At 42.5% G+C, this 19,704-nt stretch overlaps 1 protein-coding gene across 1 annotated transcript in view; it reads right to left on the bottom strand.

Annotated features, from left to right (window-relative positions):
- HOMER2 (homer scaffold protein 2) overlaps positions 1 to 19,704 on the bottom strand; it is a 54,430-nt gene that overhangs the window by 16,744 nt on the left and 17,982 nt on the right. Inside the window, exons 2-3 of the mRNA XM_083850677.1 lie at positions 16,368 to 16,524; positions 137 to 268 (exon numbers count right to left, since the gene is read on the bottom strand). Of these exons, the coding sequence (XP_083706803.1) occupies positions 137 to 268; positions 16,368 to 16,524 (289 nt within the window). The remainder of the gene's footprint in view (positions 1 to 136; positions 269 to 16,367; positions 16,525 to 19,704) is intronic.

Raw genomic sequence — 19,704 nt, 5'->3', positions numbered from 1 at the left:
ATAGGAAATACTCAACTTCCATGGATGAAAAGGACATGCAGAAGCATCCAGTCTGGAAGAGGTGGGATGGATACATGCAGTTCTTCACTCTTAGCAAACAAAATAGCCTGTGCAGAAATTCCCCGCGCCCCGTTACCTTGGTCAGCTGCTGCTCGGAGGGAAAGCCCAAACCAAACACAGTATTTGCTCTGCTGTCCGCCCACTGGCCGAACTTCTGTGATGTTTTAGTAAAGGTCATGTTGGGTGTGATTGTACTGTTTATGATCACCTGTTTAGAAACAGATCAAAAAAGGATTAAAAAGCAGAAGCCACATCGGAAATGTATATCCTAGCAACAACATCATTCAAAGCAATTAGCAGGTTGACTTGGGAAATTGCTGCATTCCAAAGAATTTTTACCGAAACAAACAGTTTCATATATCGTCTTCCTGGATGTAAGAATTTGGATCTTTTCTTATCTTCTTTTTCCAAAGTACCATCATGGTCCTGCAGTTTAACACCACTGCAGGAACGCCACTGAACACAAAGCAATAGCAGGGGCAGGAGGTATAAAACCACCCTGGCAGAAATGCAGATTCAAAATCCACTTTTTTTCAGCATTTCAAAGCTGGAGTCTCAGTGTGGGAGCGCACAGCCACTGCCACTGCCTGGCCAGGCACCAAGCCTGGTGTCCACCAGCAGCGCCTGCCTCCGAACTGGAGAAGCAAGGAGATATTTCTGCATTTCCCCATCCGGCCTCAGGCCTCCACATGTAGGATGCCAGACACATGTGGGAAATAGAAAAAAAAAAAATCAAGACAAGGAGAAACTGATAGCTTAACAATGAGCTTAACTTGGGAGGGTTATAAAGTGCGTCACCAACAATGCATATGCAGTTTCAAATGTGGGCGTCTTCAAGATAAATATTCTGCCACTTTTACACAAGTTAACTAATATCTGGTTCAGCAGCCTTGAAAGCAGCACTGGATCTTGTAATTAAAGAAATAGCCAACAGGAGGAAGGCCACTGGGACAAGGTCTCTCAGGAACCGAGCAGAAAAAGCATCAAATGTAATCGTACAAAAAGGAATGAGATATATGCCAGTTCATTATCAAAAATCGTAACTTTATTTTCCAGATACATCGTTATATGAGTCTAGAGACTCCTTCCCTTGGAAATGAATTTCTGCACAATGTTCTTCCTCCTAGCAGAACACAAGCTTTCTTCGGTAACGCGCACCATCATTTCCAATATGCAAATTATGCAGTAATTAAGCCAAAACCGTGGGACAGTTTAATTAACATGATCAGGAAGTATCCTGGCAACATCATTTACTATGTATTCTGAGCAGTTTTTTTCTTAAACTCTCTCTTACATTTAGCAAAAAGTGTGAATTAAATTTAACAGAGAAAGAGCGTTCCTTGCCTCCATCCCCTCCTTAACTTCTGACCCCTGTGCTGATGCTTTTATTTTCTTCCTTAGAACTTGTTCAACTTCAGTGGTTCCCCCTGCTTTGCACCGTCACTTTCCAACAAACATCCTGCCACGAGCACAGGTAATGACTTTCATGCAAAATGAGTCGCTTCAGACCAAGTTCAAAAGCAGTCTGAAAACATTGTCGCTGAAAGCTTCAACCAAAAGGATCAAAGCAGAGCAGGGCCAGGTGGCTGATGCTCCTGAAGTAGGGTGGTGGTTTTTTTTTGTTTGTTTGTTTGTTTTGTTTTTTTCATGGGAAGAATCGGGACGAGAAGGGAGAGAGGTGATACTTCTTCAACCAGTGCTGGTTTACACATACCGTATAGAAATGAGCTTTTGGAGACGAAACCTGTTTTTGGGTGGCTGTCTCATAGGTGGAGGCATAAAGAAAGCTGCCCAGATGTGCTCTGTTCTAGCTGAGTCACACAGCAGAAATGCAGCCAATATAAAATCTAAGCGCAATTGCAGAGATTTAAATTAAAAGAAAATCAAAGCTGTCAAAGACTTTATGTATGGTTTTGACAATTCAAAGGGAGGATGACGATAGGAGGACTGTATGATACAATGAGTCACAAGAAAGGGAGGGAAAGCTACCACCAACCCAGAAAAATCAGGATGTTTTCCCAAAACTTTAAAGAAAGTACTATATGTATACTCAAAAATCTAACGTCAGACAGATGAACTACTTAAACATGCTTGCTTTCTTGAGTTACTGAATTTATTTTAGAAGCTCTAAAATACCCAGAAATTTCAAGTGATAAAAGGTATTATTTCAGTCCTTCTGTGCCTATCAAATTAGCCATCTTTGGGAAAAAAAGTAATAAAATGACCCCTCATTGAAAGGCAAGAGTGTCCTCCATGAGAAGCAGCCTCTGAGAACAGCAACATTCTTCCATACCTCCTAAAATAATAATTTAGTAAATTCAAATAGAAAAAACACACCAAAGAGATCACTTAGACCACAGTCCAATATTATCAAAGAAGTGATAAGAAGAATAAAGAAGCCTGCAAATTGTAAACCGTGAAACATCTTATTGAGCACAGAGATGAAGCGCATTAGCTTAGCACCTTAGAGGTTAATTTTTTTTCTATAGCCAGCGCAGAATCCAAGAAAAGGTTGTGGTGATCACACACCTTCAAGAAACTGACAGTTCATCTGTTAAATTTATAATAAGCTGCAATTAGCGAAACTGCTTGGAAGCCAGCTCTACCTTTTTTTCAAACCCTCTCTGTCAGTCAGGCACTCCAGACATCCTGCACTCCTGCAGACAAGTGAAAACCTAAGGAAAAGTTCAGGAGATTAACTCAGAGCTGCACAGGAACAGTCCAGAGAAGGGGGACACTGCACTTGCCCACCTGATCCTCCTCCCCATCGTCACCCCACCACCCTCGCAGGAAGATGCTGTAACGCTGAACTGGAGGAGCACTCAGTTCCTCACCTATAAACCTGCTAACCTCTCAAGAGTGGGGGCTATGCTCCTGACCACTCCTCCCTCTCTCCAGAACAACATTTCCAGACTGGGGAGGAGGTAGGGGAGGCGTCTGTGGCCATCGCACCAAGGGTGCTCAACCACAGCAGGAAAGTCTCCTTTTTGGATGGAAGGATGAGCCAGAATTTTCGTCTTTCAAAGGAAGAAGGAGCTGAGAGCAATGGCGGAGGAGGGCAAGGGCACTGTCTGAAAGCTGCTCCTGGCAGAAGGAGCCTCCCCCCCCAGGCTCCTGTCCACCCCTACCTGCAATCCACTACCATAATCCTGTAAGAGTCCACTCATCAATTCAAATGTGCTCTTATGAGACAGCTTTGTGGTCAGTCCTCATTCCTATAACACACGTCGGGATTCCAGCTGCATCAGAAAACTGGATAAACTTGTGGGCTTTCATCCAGGGGAATGGATTCAAAAGCCAAGCAGCTCTCTAATCGACTGCAGTCAGTCCCTGAAGCGGTTAAAGAGTTCTCCCTATAGACAAAGGCAAAGGGGAGCATAATATAATAAGCACCTTACAGAATAATAAACTCATTCATCACACTGACTGCGTTGTCTACATGTGGTTAAAAAAAAATCTGCCTATGCTCTCATCTAGATGCCAGCGTATCAGATGGCAAACATTCCTGATATGTCTGCACGAGCCAAATAAAATCTCATACTAATTTCACTTCCTTTGGGAGAAAAACAATCCTGACAGATCTAAATTTTTATTTAAAGATGACACTGAAGAATTTTCACAGTACAAGGTAGTGCTACATCAACCAGCAATGACTCCAGACGTTTAGGAACACACCGGGCATATTCATCAGATAACAGCAATGCAAATAAGCTGGTGGAGAGCAGAACACTCGGAGGCTGTAACAGACCCATCTTGCTGCCTTCCCACGGAGAGAAACTGCCAAATAAATCAAGCAGAGAGGTCACACGATGACCTATGCAGAAGAAAAATTGTTATTGGCAGCTCACACCGCTCATACCCTATGAGCAGTGCATATATACACAGCCGCCTTTTATTTTAGGGGACTCCTCGAGTATTTAAAGGGTCCCTTCCTAAACTCCCTGTGTCACAACACCGCACTGATGATTATTCTGGGATAATAGTGCCAAGTTAGGAATTATTCTGAAATTTCCCCTTTAAAATCACATCAGCTGTTACTCTGAAGTAACCTCACCTCCAGAAAAGCCCTGAGGCTCAAGACCATAGTATCTACTCATTAAGAAGTCACTACATTAAAACCTCCCCGTTTCATTTTCACACCTCTCAATATATGCTTTCCAGTTTGCAGCCCTTGTGAAATTTAATTTCCCCAACCCACCAGGCTGCTAATCTTCAGTAAAGATGTATCTCAGTCTAAAAACAGAATTAAGAGGGAAGGAAGCTGCCAGTCCTCTGGCTACAGCGATCACAGGCTCAGCAGGTTCTTCCAGCTCACCAAGTCGACACGAATCAGAAGTGCTTTGTGACCCCGGATGCGAAGACAAGGAGATGGGGTGGATTTGCTGAGAAATTCTCCCTCTATCCCAAACATTCAGCAACTCCTTTATAGAATTTATCCACCTACATTTCCATGATTTGCACTATCCTTTGCTATCTACCATGCTTTGTATCTCCGCTGACAACTTCCAGACTTACTTGCAATGTCTTCTCACCAATGTATTACTGGCCTAAGGAGGCAGAAACTGCACGTTACACGAGTGAAATCACATCATGAGGAAGATGCTAACCTGTGTGGCATTTAAAGCTCTTTGTCTCCTTCCAAGTTTAAAAAAAAAAGTAACCTGCAGTCTGTAGCAGCACCTGCACATCACATTGCATAAGTAAACTGCTTAGCTGTGACCCCAAGATGTCAGATCATCTCCTCTCCAGTCCTACAAAGCTAGCACACAGACACATGCACTGTTAACCAGGACAGCACTACTAAAAGGAAAATAGTGTCCCCAGTTCAGTCTCTCTACCAGAGGGGACCAGGAGAAGCACAAAGATACACTCATAGCAAGAACTTGGGACGGAAGAAAGAACAGCCTTTGGCCAAAACAGTGAACCTGTAACGCAGGAGGATTAAGTATGGTTGTTTTACAAATCAGGGCCAGCAGATATGATGAAATCTCTCTCCCCACCCTATTTGCTAAGCCTTTGTAGAAGGGCCTTAAAAAAAAAAAAAAAGGCATGGGAAAACAGAAAGCAGCATCTGCACATGTTCTAGCTTTGCTTTATCTGCTGCATCTGCCCCATAGGTGGTGCTTCACCTGGGACGGGCTGAGGGTAGGGGTTTAGTAGATCGGAAGCATCATAAACATGTTAAAAAGACCACTGAAATTCTCAGTGTTTCTGTTCCTCCTGCTCCACTGCATCACTTGGACATGACTGGGGGGCGTGGAGCTGCCAAGACACCCACTGCCAGCCTCTTGCTCCAGCCACTGAGCACTGTACCCCCACAGTGCTGTTAGGCCAGGCCAGCCGCTGCTTTTCAAGAATTTCTGTTCTACCCAGTTAACCAGGATGCAAGTATTTCACCCATCCATGGCTTTCAAAAGCTTCCATAACTGCACAGTGCTAAGGAGGCAGGAGTGGAAAGGGAAGCGCAGCGATTCACACACGCCGCGACCAGAAGGACGCCAGGGCTCCTCAGAAGCTGTAGAGGACTTGTTGCAGTCCAAAGCATTTCCTTTTCAGCCTGAACTCCCCCTACAGAGAGGAGATTCACATTTTGTGAGTAACACCTCTCACGTGCTGCTGCTGCTGCTTGCTCTGCGTGGAAAAGGGACGTTTCTACAGCTGCATTTAGCTTTTTTTTCCCCTAGAGATCCACCTTCCATCCCCAGCATAATTCATTTTTAACCCCAGAAGGCAACAAATCAAACAAAAAACATGCATGACTTGGATGTGGAAGTAGCTTTTGGCCTCCTTTATGAAAAGAGATGTAAAAATACCTTCCCCCCCAGATAAAAAGACTAATAACTGTTTTTCCTCTATTAAAATATTTCTGTTGTAAAGTCCTCACCAAGAACCTGTCTAAATGCAACAAAAGTGGGTTCACAGTGATGTGAATTCTATTAAGCAAATCTCCTGCTACACCTACTCCATTGTGCTCTTTTTCTTCCTGAGGTAATTAACATCTCTGCAGAGTTGGTTTCCCACCTCCTCCACCCAGTCTAAATCTCTAAAATCTCCTATTTTTGCTTTGACATCTGACTAGAATTTCTCTTCCTTTTCGGCACAGCACACACATCCACCCACCCGACTCAGAGCACCAGCAGCTGTTTCATGAAGCAAAGCTACAGCAAGGCTTTTCAGACCCTCTGCTCTGGAACAAATTGTTACCCAGGAATTTCATGCAACGCTTAATAAAATGTACAGACCAATATGCTTGTGTTGTTATTTTCACATGAGAAAAAAGATTTCTAACCTATCAGAGATTGGAGAAGAACACAGTGGAGATCCTTTTTTTTTTTTTTCCTGGTGACTACAAATAGGGTAGGGGAGAAGGTTGCATTATCTACAGTTAGATACAACAAAAAATACATAGTTATATCACATTCATGCTTTTGAGGATTTAATAAAGCATCTAGTCTTTGTGTAGAGTATCACCGAATGCCTACACGAAGCATTTAAGCACACATCATTGTCTGCATCCTTGAAGCTGCCTCACAACATCCTCCTGCGATTCTCTTCAACCTGAAGGCCCCTGTGCAGAGGTCAGAAATGACTTGTCCCAGGATCCCAAATTGTCCTAGTGCTTATGTGTCACAACAGCACTTGCAAAAGGTAGGAGTAGTTAAAGATGCAGAAACTGAATGAGTCAGACAAAGAAAAGATGACCAATACTACTTAAAGACAAGGCTGAGATGATGTCTGGGAAGGAGAAGCCAGCAGCCTGGAGCAGGGATGTAGGATATGAGCAGTATGACACGGGAAGAATGACAAGTCCATGGCCAAGTGGCATCCTTAAAAACTCCTCTATTCTGATTAATAACCCACACACCCCAGTGAGCAGTCAGCAATGACATAGTTTACTACTGCCTTGCTGAAATCTGGAGAAAAGTGTCCCTTGGCATGAGGAATGACCACGAAGAACAGGTACATTGTTCTTGGGAGAGGACAGGATCTACCTGGCATCTTCTAAAGCACACAAAAGCGGTCACGGCTAGATGACAGTCTGACATGGGCAACCAGGTCTGGCAACACTTAGGAACAACACGCTAACCTAACTGAAGATATGCGGTAGCCATGAGACAATGTAAAATAAAAACCCTTCTGCGTCCTCAGAGATGGCTCACCACTTATTTTGCTGTTAGAAAATAAAGGTAGGTGGGGGTTATCTGGGGCTCATGAGATCATTTTGTTCACTCCTCAGGGAGAACCAACTTTGGATGTCATTTTGTTTTTAGTGGTTGACAGTCTTTTATACAATTCCTTGTTTTCCAACTAACAACATTGTTGCCATTGGATGCAACCCCACAATCCAGAATCAAGGAAGGAGCGATATGTATTTTGGTTGCTGTTGTTGTTTGCTTCATTGTTGTTTGTTTATTTATTTATTTATATTTTTTGAACTAGCAAAATGTTACATTGAATTATGTTTGATGCTTAAATTTTAAGAATACACAATGCAGTGTAGTTTATTTATAAACTCCATCTGGCATGACTTGATTAGCACGTCTGATACGTTAACTCTCAGAGTGGGGATTTCCAAGTATTATATACCTCTGGCACTACAGCAGGGGGTAGAAGGGAACAAATAATTGATGCAGCTGCTTCATTGGACAAGCAATCCTTAGAGCTTCATAAAGCACAGCTTATAGAAATCATCCTTTATTACTTTCAGTAGCTGAACTTAAAAAAAAAAAAAAGAGGGAGTAAAAATCTCATATTAGTCAACCAACAGCTAACGAGTGCTGCATTCATTGCAATTCTTGACAGAAGTCCCTAATATAATGCAGAGGAGGCAGAGCTTCTTGTAACAAATCAAGCAAGGTCCTTCCGGGATGAAGCTGAGGAAAGCTCAAGGGGACAGAACATGTGCTCAGCTCACCTCCAGGCACCAACCCCCTCAGCATCGCTTCTGGAGGAAAAAAGCAGCACGCTGCAAAGCCTGCATCCAAGCTGAGCACCACCACGCTCCCTGAGTTTTGGTGAGCAAGTATGAAAGCTTTTATGAGGTAAAAACTCACCTATCCCCAAAATTTTGCTCTGTATATCTAATGAAACCAAAAAGGTAAGGGAAAGCTTCTGCAAACTCTTCCATGTTGTGCCTGTGCTGATGATCTTACTAAAAATCTTGTGTTTTTTTTCCTCTCAGTTTTCACCTCATTACAGTCATGGATTGTTTTCTCAAAAAATTTGTTACGGGTTCTTCAAAAGCTCTGCTAAAATCAAGGGCTGTGACCTGAAACAGAGCTTTTCCAAGAAATTTTATGGAGAGGTTATAAAAAGGGAAAACCAGTCAAGACAGAAGTCTCCCTGTTTGCTGGTGCAACAAGAAATCTGCTGGCATGGATTTCTAACTTTTACTTTTTAAAGAGTAATAAATTGTGTTTATGAGAAGGTTTCCGCAGCACTGATGCTGTGATTCAGTTGTGTGTGCTCTCTCCACGGGGCCGGTGGCACATGCATGCACTGTAGAGGCTAGGAGGAAAATCAGCCAGATAGGATCAAGCAGCGGCAGATGTGCTTCCATTCTTCTGTTAAAGGTACAGCTGTTGCCAGCACTGTGTTATCTGTTCTCCTCAGCTTACTAACTGGCTTCTGAAGGATTTCCTTCCAGAAATAATCCAGACAATGAGCAGAGGATTTTTCACATTTCAAATGTAATAACTTGGAAAGAGATTAACAGAGAAACATCGAAGCGATACGAGTTGTACAGCTCCAACCACAACACACCTTCAGCAGGCGCTCAGGACTTGTGGCTGATGCAGTCTCAGGGGACCCACCACATTTCCCAGTATTTACTTTGCTCCATTTCCCAGCTTCTGACAAGCTCTCTTTCACTCACAGCCCCAGGTCTTGTTTGCACAAACATTTTTAATGCTTCCCTCCGTTCCCAGCTCATCTCCACTGGTATTAGCAATTCGGAAATAACTGCTGCAGTTAAGCCTTAACAGCACTTTCTTTTTTCTTTTCTTTTTTTTTTTTTTCCCCCCCTCACTCAAGGACCTGCCTGAACAAGCGCACCCAACGTTACAAGCTCTACCTATCCAAACCAGTCTTGGCAACTGCTGAAAATTTTTCTGCAGACACAACTGGAGGCAAAGTACCGTCTTACCAGTTATGAAACCCTGCACGTCCCCTCAGCCTGAATTTCTGAATATTTGATATCACCTTAAGCAAATAAAGGATGATGCAAGTGGGTAGTCCCATGCTTGGCTGACAGCTCCGCTTCTCCCTTATGCTGTATTTCCTCACCACCAAACTTCAAAGAAAATATTCTCAAGTTATTTTAATGTCTAGAGAGAAACAAAAACATAAGTAGCTTAGTCAAGCGGGGCACACTACAAACATAGATAACACAAATATTTAAAGATCGCTGGGGGTTGTCATTTTACCTTAATTTCATTCACTCTTATTTCAAAGAAGTGTTTAAGAATATGAACTCTTGGTTTATGCAACAGAAGGACCCACTGCACACCTCGGTGTGCTGGCTGCACATAGCTATTTATCTTCATTTTTAAATGTGCATTTTGTTTTCTATTCGCATGCTGCATCTGCCAGCTTAGTGACTCACTGCCTGACAGATTATCAGAGGCATTTTCCTGGTGTCACCCCAAAATTCACATTTCTCTCAGATATGCTGTAGGCTGAACGAGTTGTGTCTCGTGTTTGGTGGCAAGTTTCCCTTAAACTGAGAGTCCCTCCTGAAGCCCTTCACTGTGATGCTACAAATCTGGAAGTTAACCTCACTACAACTCTACATCTTTAAATGAAATTGGGAAATAGATGTTAAAACCAGCACAGCAAAAATACAAATTCTTTACTGTGAATTGTTTTGCTGAGTGAAAGAGACCACACCTAGGGTTAGACTGGTGCGCTATGACCCAGGGCAGGACAGATGATCTCCTGCTCTTAATCTGCTCATCACACAAAACTGACGAAAACTTCGCTACAAAACCAGCATCTGCCTCTCAGACAGCAACCCCATCCAGCCTCATTATTTACAGCAACAACAAGCCCAAAAGGGATGGTGAGAAGCAGCTAGAGACTGTTCAGGCATCTCTTCCGAAGTACTTTGTGTGGTGCAGTTGGTGCTAGGAGGTGTCTGGGAGACGAGCACCCACCTCCAGCTTCTGCTTGGAAATCTGAAGTGGGAAAAGCCCTACTGCAGCTGCCCTACCAAGCAAGCTGATCGGATGGCAGTGGATTAAATGGCATCAAATCATTTTAAAGGCTCTAATATGGATTTGCAGAAGTTTAATATGTACGTACAGGTATGATTATAGTTGCTGTCTCAACTACAAAGTACTTGTCTGTATTATATTTACGTATTTATAAAGATCATAAAGCCACAACTGATGTTTTCACTTACTAGTCATCTCACTAGCAGAAAAGCAGCAAGATGTTTATTATAACATACAAACTGTGCACACTGGAAGACAGAATTATGCATTACAATTGTTTTATACTGTGTTTTCATATTTCAAAAGATGTTCTTTTTTATGTGGGGGTTAATTAGTTCCATTTGTTGGAATTACCCTGTTATGGCTCCAGGATCATCTCCAGTGCTAATGATCATGTTGAAATTAGTTGCAATAGTTCAAGATATACTTAACATACTATGATAGGGATAAAGAGAAGATGAAAGCAACCAAATACACTCATTTTTCTGTATTAGAGTACTGAGCTAGTTCAGTACTGGAAATCTCTTGGCATGTGAAGCTTTCTGGATCAGGAACACTGCATCACTCAGAGCTCCAGAGCTCAAAGCCCGTTCACCTCTCCTCTGCCTTACCCCAGCAGTGTCCCTCTTGAGCTGGGATGCACCTTTGGGGCTCCTCAAAGAGTAGCAAGTGTCACATGCTGCCCTCTTGATGAAAGGGCCTTTTCATGTTGGTTTTCAGTGTCAGAAGTATAAGTAGGATGGAGCTCATGCCCCCCATTTTATGGTGAGCAATCCTTCTGGGAAAACCACAAAAGAAGCCTGGAAGAATTGACATGAAGGGCAAGAAGAGCACAGCGGAAAAAAAAAATACATTTTTTGGAAAAAAAAAAAAAAAAAAAAAAAAAAAGAAATATCCAGCTCAGCTACTCAGCAGTGAAAAAAAGCCTTGTGAAGATGGAATAAGAAGTATTTTCTGCTAATTTAACCAGATTTTACCAGCAGGGTCTCTCTGGAAGTGACAGCCCCACCAGTACTACCGCCAGCAGGGTGAGGAGCAGGGCCTCTCAGCGTTTTGGCAGGCACCGGGCAGCCAGCTTGACCCCGGCAGCACACGACACGGGTGACAGGCAGTGACAGTGTGTAAAACTAGGGCAGGCAAAACGGGAAATAAAAGAATCTCTGTCCCTTTGACAAAACACATATTTGCTCACACACACCTTTCAAAATCGTAACATTTAATTTAGGATTTCTTTATGAGCTTTGAAAGAGGTGGAGGGAACACTTCACCTTCTGAGGTCACTTTTAACATTCTTTTACCTCTCTGGCTACCCAAGGCAGTAAAACACCCTCTGATCATTTCAGTACCAAATTACACAACTCATTATCTGCTTACAATGGAGCCAAGCGCTGTGAAGGCTGCAGAAGCGCTGGGAGGTCCCACGCTCGCCCTGCCGCAGCCCTGGATGCCCCTGCCTGTTGCTCGGCTCCTGCCAGCTCACCCAGCACGGGACCAGAAACTCACCACTCTGAATGTGATTCAACCCCTGTCGGGGTTGTTCCTACCACTCTTCCTTGCGAATCACATCCCTGAGGTCTTAGAGGTACAGTTAAAGGCTACCGTAACAGTGCAGCGCTGTTGCACAGCACACGTTGCCAGAAGCCTGCTTTTAATTCAGTGCCAACTTTGTAATATCTAAATTACTTGTTAGTTTTTTCCTGAGAAACAGTTGATATTGGTTTAATGGCTGAACTCACGTCAATGCAAGAAAAAAAACCACACACACAAAAACTAGCCAAATGAAGGAATTTCATCCATGTTACTATACCCCGCATTTTTTTTTCCCTGTGAAGGAAAGCTCCTTAAATCGAAGAGTCACCTTTTGGCAAAGTACCCTGGAATATTTTTAACAACTCCGACTTAAAATAATTTCATTTCCATGAGCAAAGGAAATTATTTGTTTTGAATCTCTGCGTACAGAACTGGTAGAATTCAGAATTTCCTATAAACGTACAGAGGATGCCAGCCTCCATTCGCATGTACAGAAAAAGCATGGTCATGAAATGGGGTGGAGCAACTATTACATTGGGTACCAATTAGGCCTGGTACAGGAACTGAGACAGCCAGAAATACACCAAAGATTAGCAGATTTACGCATCATCCATTCTTACTGGCCCAAATAACAGCTACCAAAAGCTGCTGGGGCTCTGACACCGTACGCTTCACTCTGCTCTCCAAAACGCACTGGCCGTTCTTGTCAGGATGTGCCCTGACAGATCCTAATGTAAGGGCATATGTTCCACTTAACAACCAAACAGCTTCACCGTACTGTGTCGTGTACTGTATTCAATTTGGGTAACAGTATATGAATATCGATTGGCAAAATTTGGCCCGTATTTGTATTCTTACTGACTGCAATTTACTTCAGAAATAGATCCACTGATTTTGCTTTCCCAGCACAGCAATTTTTCTTATTCTCTCTTCAATACTTTAGCACTATTATGTCCAACTTAGTGGCTGATCTTTAATATTCAAGGTAATCATTAGGTAATCATTAGGTAATAAATTCTTTTAAATCATCCAGCAACTGGGAATGAGTGTCAGTCGACCTTTTTTTTCTCTGAAACACAAACCCCTTCTTTCTGTGTCATGTATTTACCAAAACTACTTTTGCAATCTATTAGTCTTTTGACCCCAATTTTGATTCTTTTCTGGCCATCTGACTAAATATCCCATAGCAACAACTTCAGACAGGCACCTGAGATGACTCTTCCTGCCTCAGTTTTCTTTGTTGCAGCTGTCTCAAAATGTCCCACTCTCAAGTTTATTGCTGGATATTAAGTTTTAAAGATAGCTGTGTGTTCCTTATTAAGAACTTATTTTCAAAATATAAAAACAATGCTATTGCAATCCCAGGTTTTATAGGCATATAACGTCAGAACATTTGAAAATGAGGGCAGAAGCTTGTTTCTGAGGTGCAACAGGATTACATTTCTTTCTCAAACTCTGTATGGAAACAAGTTTCATATCCTCTCCCTCATCTATTTGGCTTGGATAATGCATACTTCCAATTCATAACAAATAAAAACAAACAGATTCACCGGTCAGGACACTGCCATGCATTATTTCAGAGGATGACAGAGGATATCGGCCTGTGCAATTTCCTTGCTTTCAAACTTCCTTTTCACCTCTAAAAAGCTGCATAATGTAGGTCACTTTTAATGAGGAGCCTTGCACGTGGCTTCCCCCACACACTGCAGAGCATCCAGGCACTTCTGAGTTCATGTTCTCCCTGTATCATTGCCACAGTTTGTCATTTTTCAACAGGTTTGACTTTTGCCCACAATGCTGGGGACTTTCATATGGTAAAGTCTCTTGGCTGTCTCATTAACTCCAGATCAGTGTGTGCCCTTGCATTTTAGTGTATCATTTCCTCCAGCACTCATTATGCTGCACTTTATACAGCCTCTGGCTGGAAACTTCTTAAAACATCATGATGAAATTACTTTCTCGACAGCATACAAGTCAATTATAATGTAATTAAAAGATACAGTAATGTATTCCCTTGTTTGGTAATGGTATCTTGATTAACATCATCCAGTGCATGCATTTATCCTATCTGTGAAATCTTTTGCTATAAATTGTAATCTACTGTCCACAGCACCTGTTTTTCTGTAAAAGATGTAGGAATTATAAAACCCATTCTCTCCTAGCCTTGGAACCAGAGAGGAATTAAAGTGGTAAAAGCTATTATGAATCCTGGGTAGCCACTTTTCCTTGCTCGACTCCCCAGGCATTTCAGCAGGGCTTTTTTGTCACCATGCACAAAGCACAGCCCACCAGGTTGGCGGAGCCTCAGGAGGGTGCTGAGCATGCCTTTGGTGCACGCCATGCAGCCTGCCCCGTGCTCTGTAGGACAGTGAGGGTTTTGGCAGCCCCATCTTATTCTGCACACCTGCAATTCAACGCAGTGCCCAGGGCAACACGCTGAATGCCTGAAGCTTATGTGACTGAGCAAGAACAATGTTTAAGTGAAGCACCCAATATTCTTAATAATTTTAAATTATTTTTATTGTTGCTATCTAAGTCAACGTAAGGTTAAAAAAGAATCCAACAGCTGCATCTGAGTTGGATTTAAATGAGATTTCTCTTCAATCCAGTGTGCATCACGTGTGTTTGTCCCACACTGTTAGAACAGCCACTTTGCAGCCAAGAGAGAGTGATGGAGAGTTGTAAGAGATACGTGTCCTTCATCTCCACCTTCCCTCCAGGCCCAAGTCCCTCCTTTCACTTGAGCTTCGGCTTTTTGTCATTAAAAGAGGGATAATTTTGCCTGCAGCGATGCTAATCTGCCTGATACTTGCCAACACACGAAGACTCTATTCTAATAAGTGAGATGAATGGAAAGCAGGACAAAGCCAACCAGCGCTGCCTATATTCTTCCTCACAGTCCTACCAGGCTTCATTTTGGACTAGAAAAGTAGGTCACAATGCTAAGCAATAGTTGTTTGAGGGGAAAAAAGCAACTTCTATCATTAGCTGGGTACAAACACCGTCCTTTTTCCAAATCAGTGCTCTTAAACAGACACGTCAGGCAATAGGACTCTCCAGAGGCAAGCGTGGAGGCACCATTTCTTCTCGACCTGCTCCTTAATCAGCAAAGGTTCGATACAAGACGAATAATTCATGTGGCGAGTGACTGATTCTCGCTTGGGAAGCCACAGGAGAGAATTTTAATGGGGAAAGGCTCTCCGCCTTTCGGGGTACACACGACCGGGGGGACTGGTTCCGTCTTTTGGGCTGATGAAGGAGTGGAGCTTGGATGCCCTGCAGCACTGGGCAGTACCCTCCGGCTGAGGGCATGCACTGCCCTGCGCCCCCCCACTCCAACACATACAGCAATAATTGCTTGCTTTTCATTAATTGCTCTTAATGCACACCCACAACCCCAGCAGCTTGCGCAGGGCTGGGCGCTCCCCAGCAAACCAGGGACTTTCTGGAGCTGAGCACGCCGGCACTGACAGCGTAACGATGGCAATGTATTCGTGCTGTACCTATCTCAATGGAACATCACCATCAATTTCAACAGGCGGTTTGGCTGATTTATAAGCCAATATATAACCAAATGCAGCACAGGGGATATTTGGAAAAACAAGCATGTGAAGTAGGCATGACAGATATAAGCGGTTTATTGAGGGATGATTTCTGAGGTAGCTCTCTCCCAGGATAGTGACATTTTAAACACCCTCATTTGAACAGGAACACAGATGAGCAGGCTATAAACTTATCTCATTTTTCTGTATTTTGTGCTTTGGCTGAAATGACAGAAATGACCAATGATTTTTGTACAAGAGTGAAATGTTTTACCTTACACTTTTGCAATCTACTACGTGAAAGTGGTCACCTTACAAGTTAGTTTGGAGGGACGAATCAGAGGGAGGAGGTGCTAAAGGTAGTAAAATGGTTGTCTGAGCAACCCACTCCACCCAAGTGACCAGGATTCTTGCAGGAAATACTTCAGCACACTGTTTGGGAATGCAAAACAAAATAAGAGAAAAAGCATGGACGGCAGGGAATGTCTACATGCCTAATTTGTCACCCAAGGCTGATGAACCTCAGTGCAAAAGCAGTAGAATATTAAGTGCTAACCTGTAAACATTTCAACCATGCAAAAGGGAATACGCAGTTGGCATTTAAATCAAAAGCTCTTGTCTACACATATCTGTCTCCTTGTTCCCCTTAAAAAGAACATTTTTTCACCAAAAAGGCCACAGTGTTATCTACCTAGCACAGGTGGTGTGTTTAGATACTGTGCTACAGACAACATTTTGGCAGTTAAAGCTCTTGGCTCATTAGGACTGAAGTCAAACTAGTCGGTGATAAAATCCTGTCTAGGTCAATTCATTTTGGAAAAATCACTTTTAAGTTGCTCTGTGTTTTTTCAGTTGTCACTACAACTGTCCACAACGGTTTATATATAAAAAAAAAAAACGAGTATTTATGAACTTATGTGTTCAATGCAGCCCGTCTATCTAGCTGTCTATCGCCAGCCAGGGCTGACGTCCACGATCCTCTCCACACAGTAAACACATCGGGGTACCATCAGCCTCCTACCTTGGCTCCATCCACACTGATAATCCGATAGCTGTTTCTCGTGCTGTCATAGAAGTAGGAAACAGTTACAGCCTGCTTGCTTGCGGGGACCCAGTTCTTCTTCGTGCTGGGGTCAATTTGGAAGACATGGGCTCTGGTGGTGAAGATGGGCTGTTCTCTGGAATAGGGAGGGACAGGAGAAATGGATGCATGAGTCTGTGGAAGATGAAATGTCCCGGAAGCCCAGACCTGACCAGGCAGCGCAAGGCCAATTTTTCCTCCTCTTGTTACGCTGTGTAACCCACCTTTTCCTCCAAACACTTATTTCTAGGAAAGGACGCTCACATGTGCGCTTTCCTTCCCCATCCACACATTTTCCTAAGAACCACAAACCCCACACGGCCAGCTTTCCTCCTGCTGCTCCTCGCTGCGAGCTGTGGTCCTGCTTAGAGACAGGACCCCTCCGCGGAGGCACCACCGATGCTACCAAAACAAAGGCAGGGTGCCATTCCTGAAGTACTAACTCTGTCCTGAGAACTGCACCATTTTGTGGACGTGCCTGAAAAGCTCATCAGATGCAAATGCAGTTAATCTGCCTGGGGAGCGAGGGGGGGGGAAGAAACAGGCCCAAGGCCCTGCCAGTGCAAGGGGCCGTGCCAGGGCTGAGGTAAGGCCCCCGGCACCCCAGCCCTAACCAGCGCTGCTCCTCAAAAACATTTTGTGAGCAGTGTTTCCACCCTGAACACGTGGCAATGCAAACCACATGTAGGAGCGGAGAGGATGCAGGACTGAAAGAACAAGAACTTGGTGATACACACCAAGCCATCCAGATCGGAATTAAGACTTACTCAAAGGCCGTAAAACTAAATTCACCTCAAGTTATTACCTTTAATCCAAGTTTAGAAAAAGTGAACTGCAAATAAAGACGTCGTGTTCATATAAATATATATGGTATATATTTTTATGCTTTTTGTTCTTAAAAGCTACAGTATATAATGGTATATATAAAGTGTACCACTTGATATTTTCTTATCACATACAAAATATTTTATCATTAGTAGAATTCTGACAATATTCAAAAACAACCGTACTGCAATAGACTCCATTATTAGCTCCCACAAATATTTACCTCATGCAAACTGAGAAGGCTGCCATGCTGAATTTTGCACAAAGCAAATGAAGATAGGTATGTGAAAGGCCAGATGATCTCTCTCTCACAAGTCATTCTTTCATATCCATGTAAATAATTCTCTTTTGTTATTCTCAGTCCCATCATTTTGGAACTATATTTTTATTAATTTCTACAATCTTCAGCTCCTTTTAAATCCACCTCTACGTTTTTTAGAATATAACAAGCTGAGGTTCTGTATGTGGGAACTGTACAAAACACCATGCACAATCTTGATCATTACACTTTAAATAAAATTGAGGGAAGCAATTCATAAACATCACACAGATGAAGCAATCTAACTGCAGAGCTAGCTCAGGAAGGCTGGTGTGATCTTGCAAAGCCCCATAATGCCTCAGAAGGGAGAAAACGAAACATTTTTTTTTCCTTGCAAGACATATGCAAGGTTTTACATTTTTCAGGGGCTGCCATGCATGTTTCTAGATAGACAGCTGTGCCAAACCGTAAAATACTTCTATTTCAATTACAAGGGGACTGTCATGTCACAGCTGTGAAGGAGCATCATTTACTTCAGCTCCTCCTTACCAGTAACGCAGGGAATCTGCCTCTTGTTTCCCATGCTACTGTCACTGCAGTCCGTAGCTGGAAGAAAAGCAGGGCCAGGGCTCCGTAATATGTTTTAGATACTTCCATCACACATTACACAGGGTTAAGCAAGGGAGGTTTCCCCCAAGCTACTTACTGTTTTGGTCTAAAAAATACGTACATTCTCTGAGTGAAGAATAATTCTGAATTTATTTAGCCTTCTACTTAGCTCTGTATTTGTAGTGGATTGTAATATTAATTGTTTTTGCTAATGGCAATATGACCTATATATCACAGCCTAAACTTTCAAAAGTTTCAGACTTCTCCTTCTTGAAAGCCCAACTCACAAACAACTTTATATACACATTTCTGTTAATTCACCTTAACAATACCAGAAAATACTGCTAAAATTACGCCTGGCCTCTCTGAAGCAGCAGCAGCAACCATATAAAGTAAATCTGGAGATAACAAATGCAGAACAAAGGGAACAACTATCTATCTCCATTCCTTCAGGAGTCTTGTAGCAGCTACTGCTGGCAGTGAGGGCTTTATACATGCATCTGAGTGGGTAAATTAATGGATAATAACATTCAGGACTTGAGATAGCCATCTATCCAGTCATTTGTTGCTGTCATTAAAAGCTAAAGACAAAAGCCGACTATATTTCTAATCCTTATGATTATTCAACAACGACAAAGGCTTCCCCTTGCACTGCGCTGTCAGCGATGCCAGAAGCCAGTGGAAAACACACAGGCAACTGTAAAACTTCAATTTTCCAATGAAATGCTGTTAGCCTTTTTTTTTTTTTTTGTTTCCTAAACTAAACCATGGCCTTGGAGACCTCCAGACCGATGCTTTATTCCATCAATGCCTCACTACATTACTTGCAAACTTTGACATTCAGGAAAGCACTTCCCTGACTAAGGAATGACTTTGTTTTCCACAGTTTCTTTCCTTTTCACTTTAGCCAAGATTTATCGGGTTTTATGCTAAAAATGGCTGCAATGCTAGCTTGAAATGTTGGCAATGTCAGCTGGTGTGTGAGCCCCTGTAACCTGGTCGTGATGTGAAAGTGCAGGTGAGAAGCACTGGCTCTGCCAGGCACCCAAAATGTGAGTTGTAAATCAAAAAACAGAGAATTTATGAATGTTTAAAATCTCAAATCTGTTAATGATCGATTAAATAAATTTCTCTTTAGAAAAAATCTGTTCAGAAATCTATTTGACAGTAATATCCAGTGTTTCGAGCAAAGCAGCTTGAAATCTAGCAAATGGAGACCTAAATTATAGTTAATGGTTCTTTGTTTAATAACGCAGATTAAGACGGAGAACGCACTTTGATAAGCTTTATTATTACACGTGGCTGGCATGTTTTATAAATATGATAATAATTTTCAAGCCGTGGTTTTATCTATTTTAGTTGACTTTTAATTTCCATCCTTGTGTTATGTGAGACAAACCTCACATAATGAGCAATCATTCTCCATTAATTAAGGAATATGTCACTAACCTTTTCACAGGAATTATAAAAGCAAAAACTAAGGCTCTAAAGCTAACTAACTTCATCCACAGCTGAGTGAGGTACAGTGCCACTTTCTGTTAACATATAACCATGCCAAATTTTACGAGTGTGTGACGAGCTCCT

The sequence above is a fragment of the Anser anser genome, assembly GCF_964211835.1.
Source record: "Anser anser genome assembly, chromosome: 10".
Lineage (NCBI taxonomy): Eukaryota > Metazoa > Chordata > Aves > Anseriformes > Anatidae > Anser > Anser anser.
This window is presented reverse-complemented; position numbering and strand designations above follow the sequence as displayed.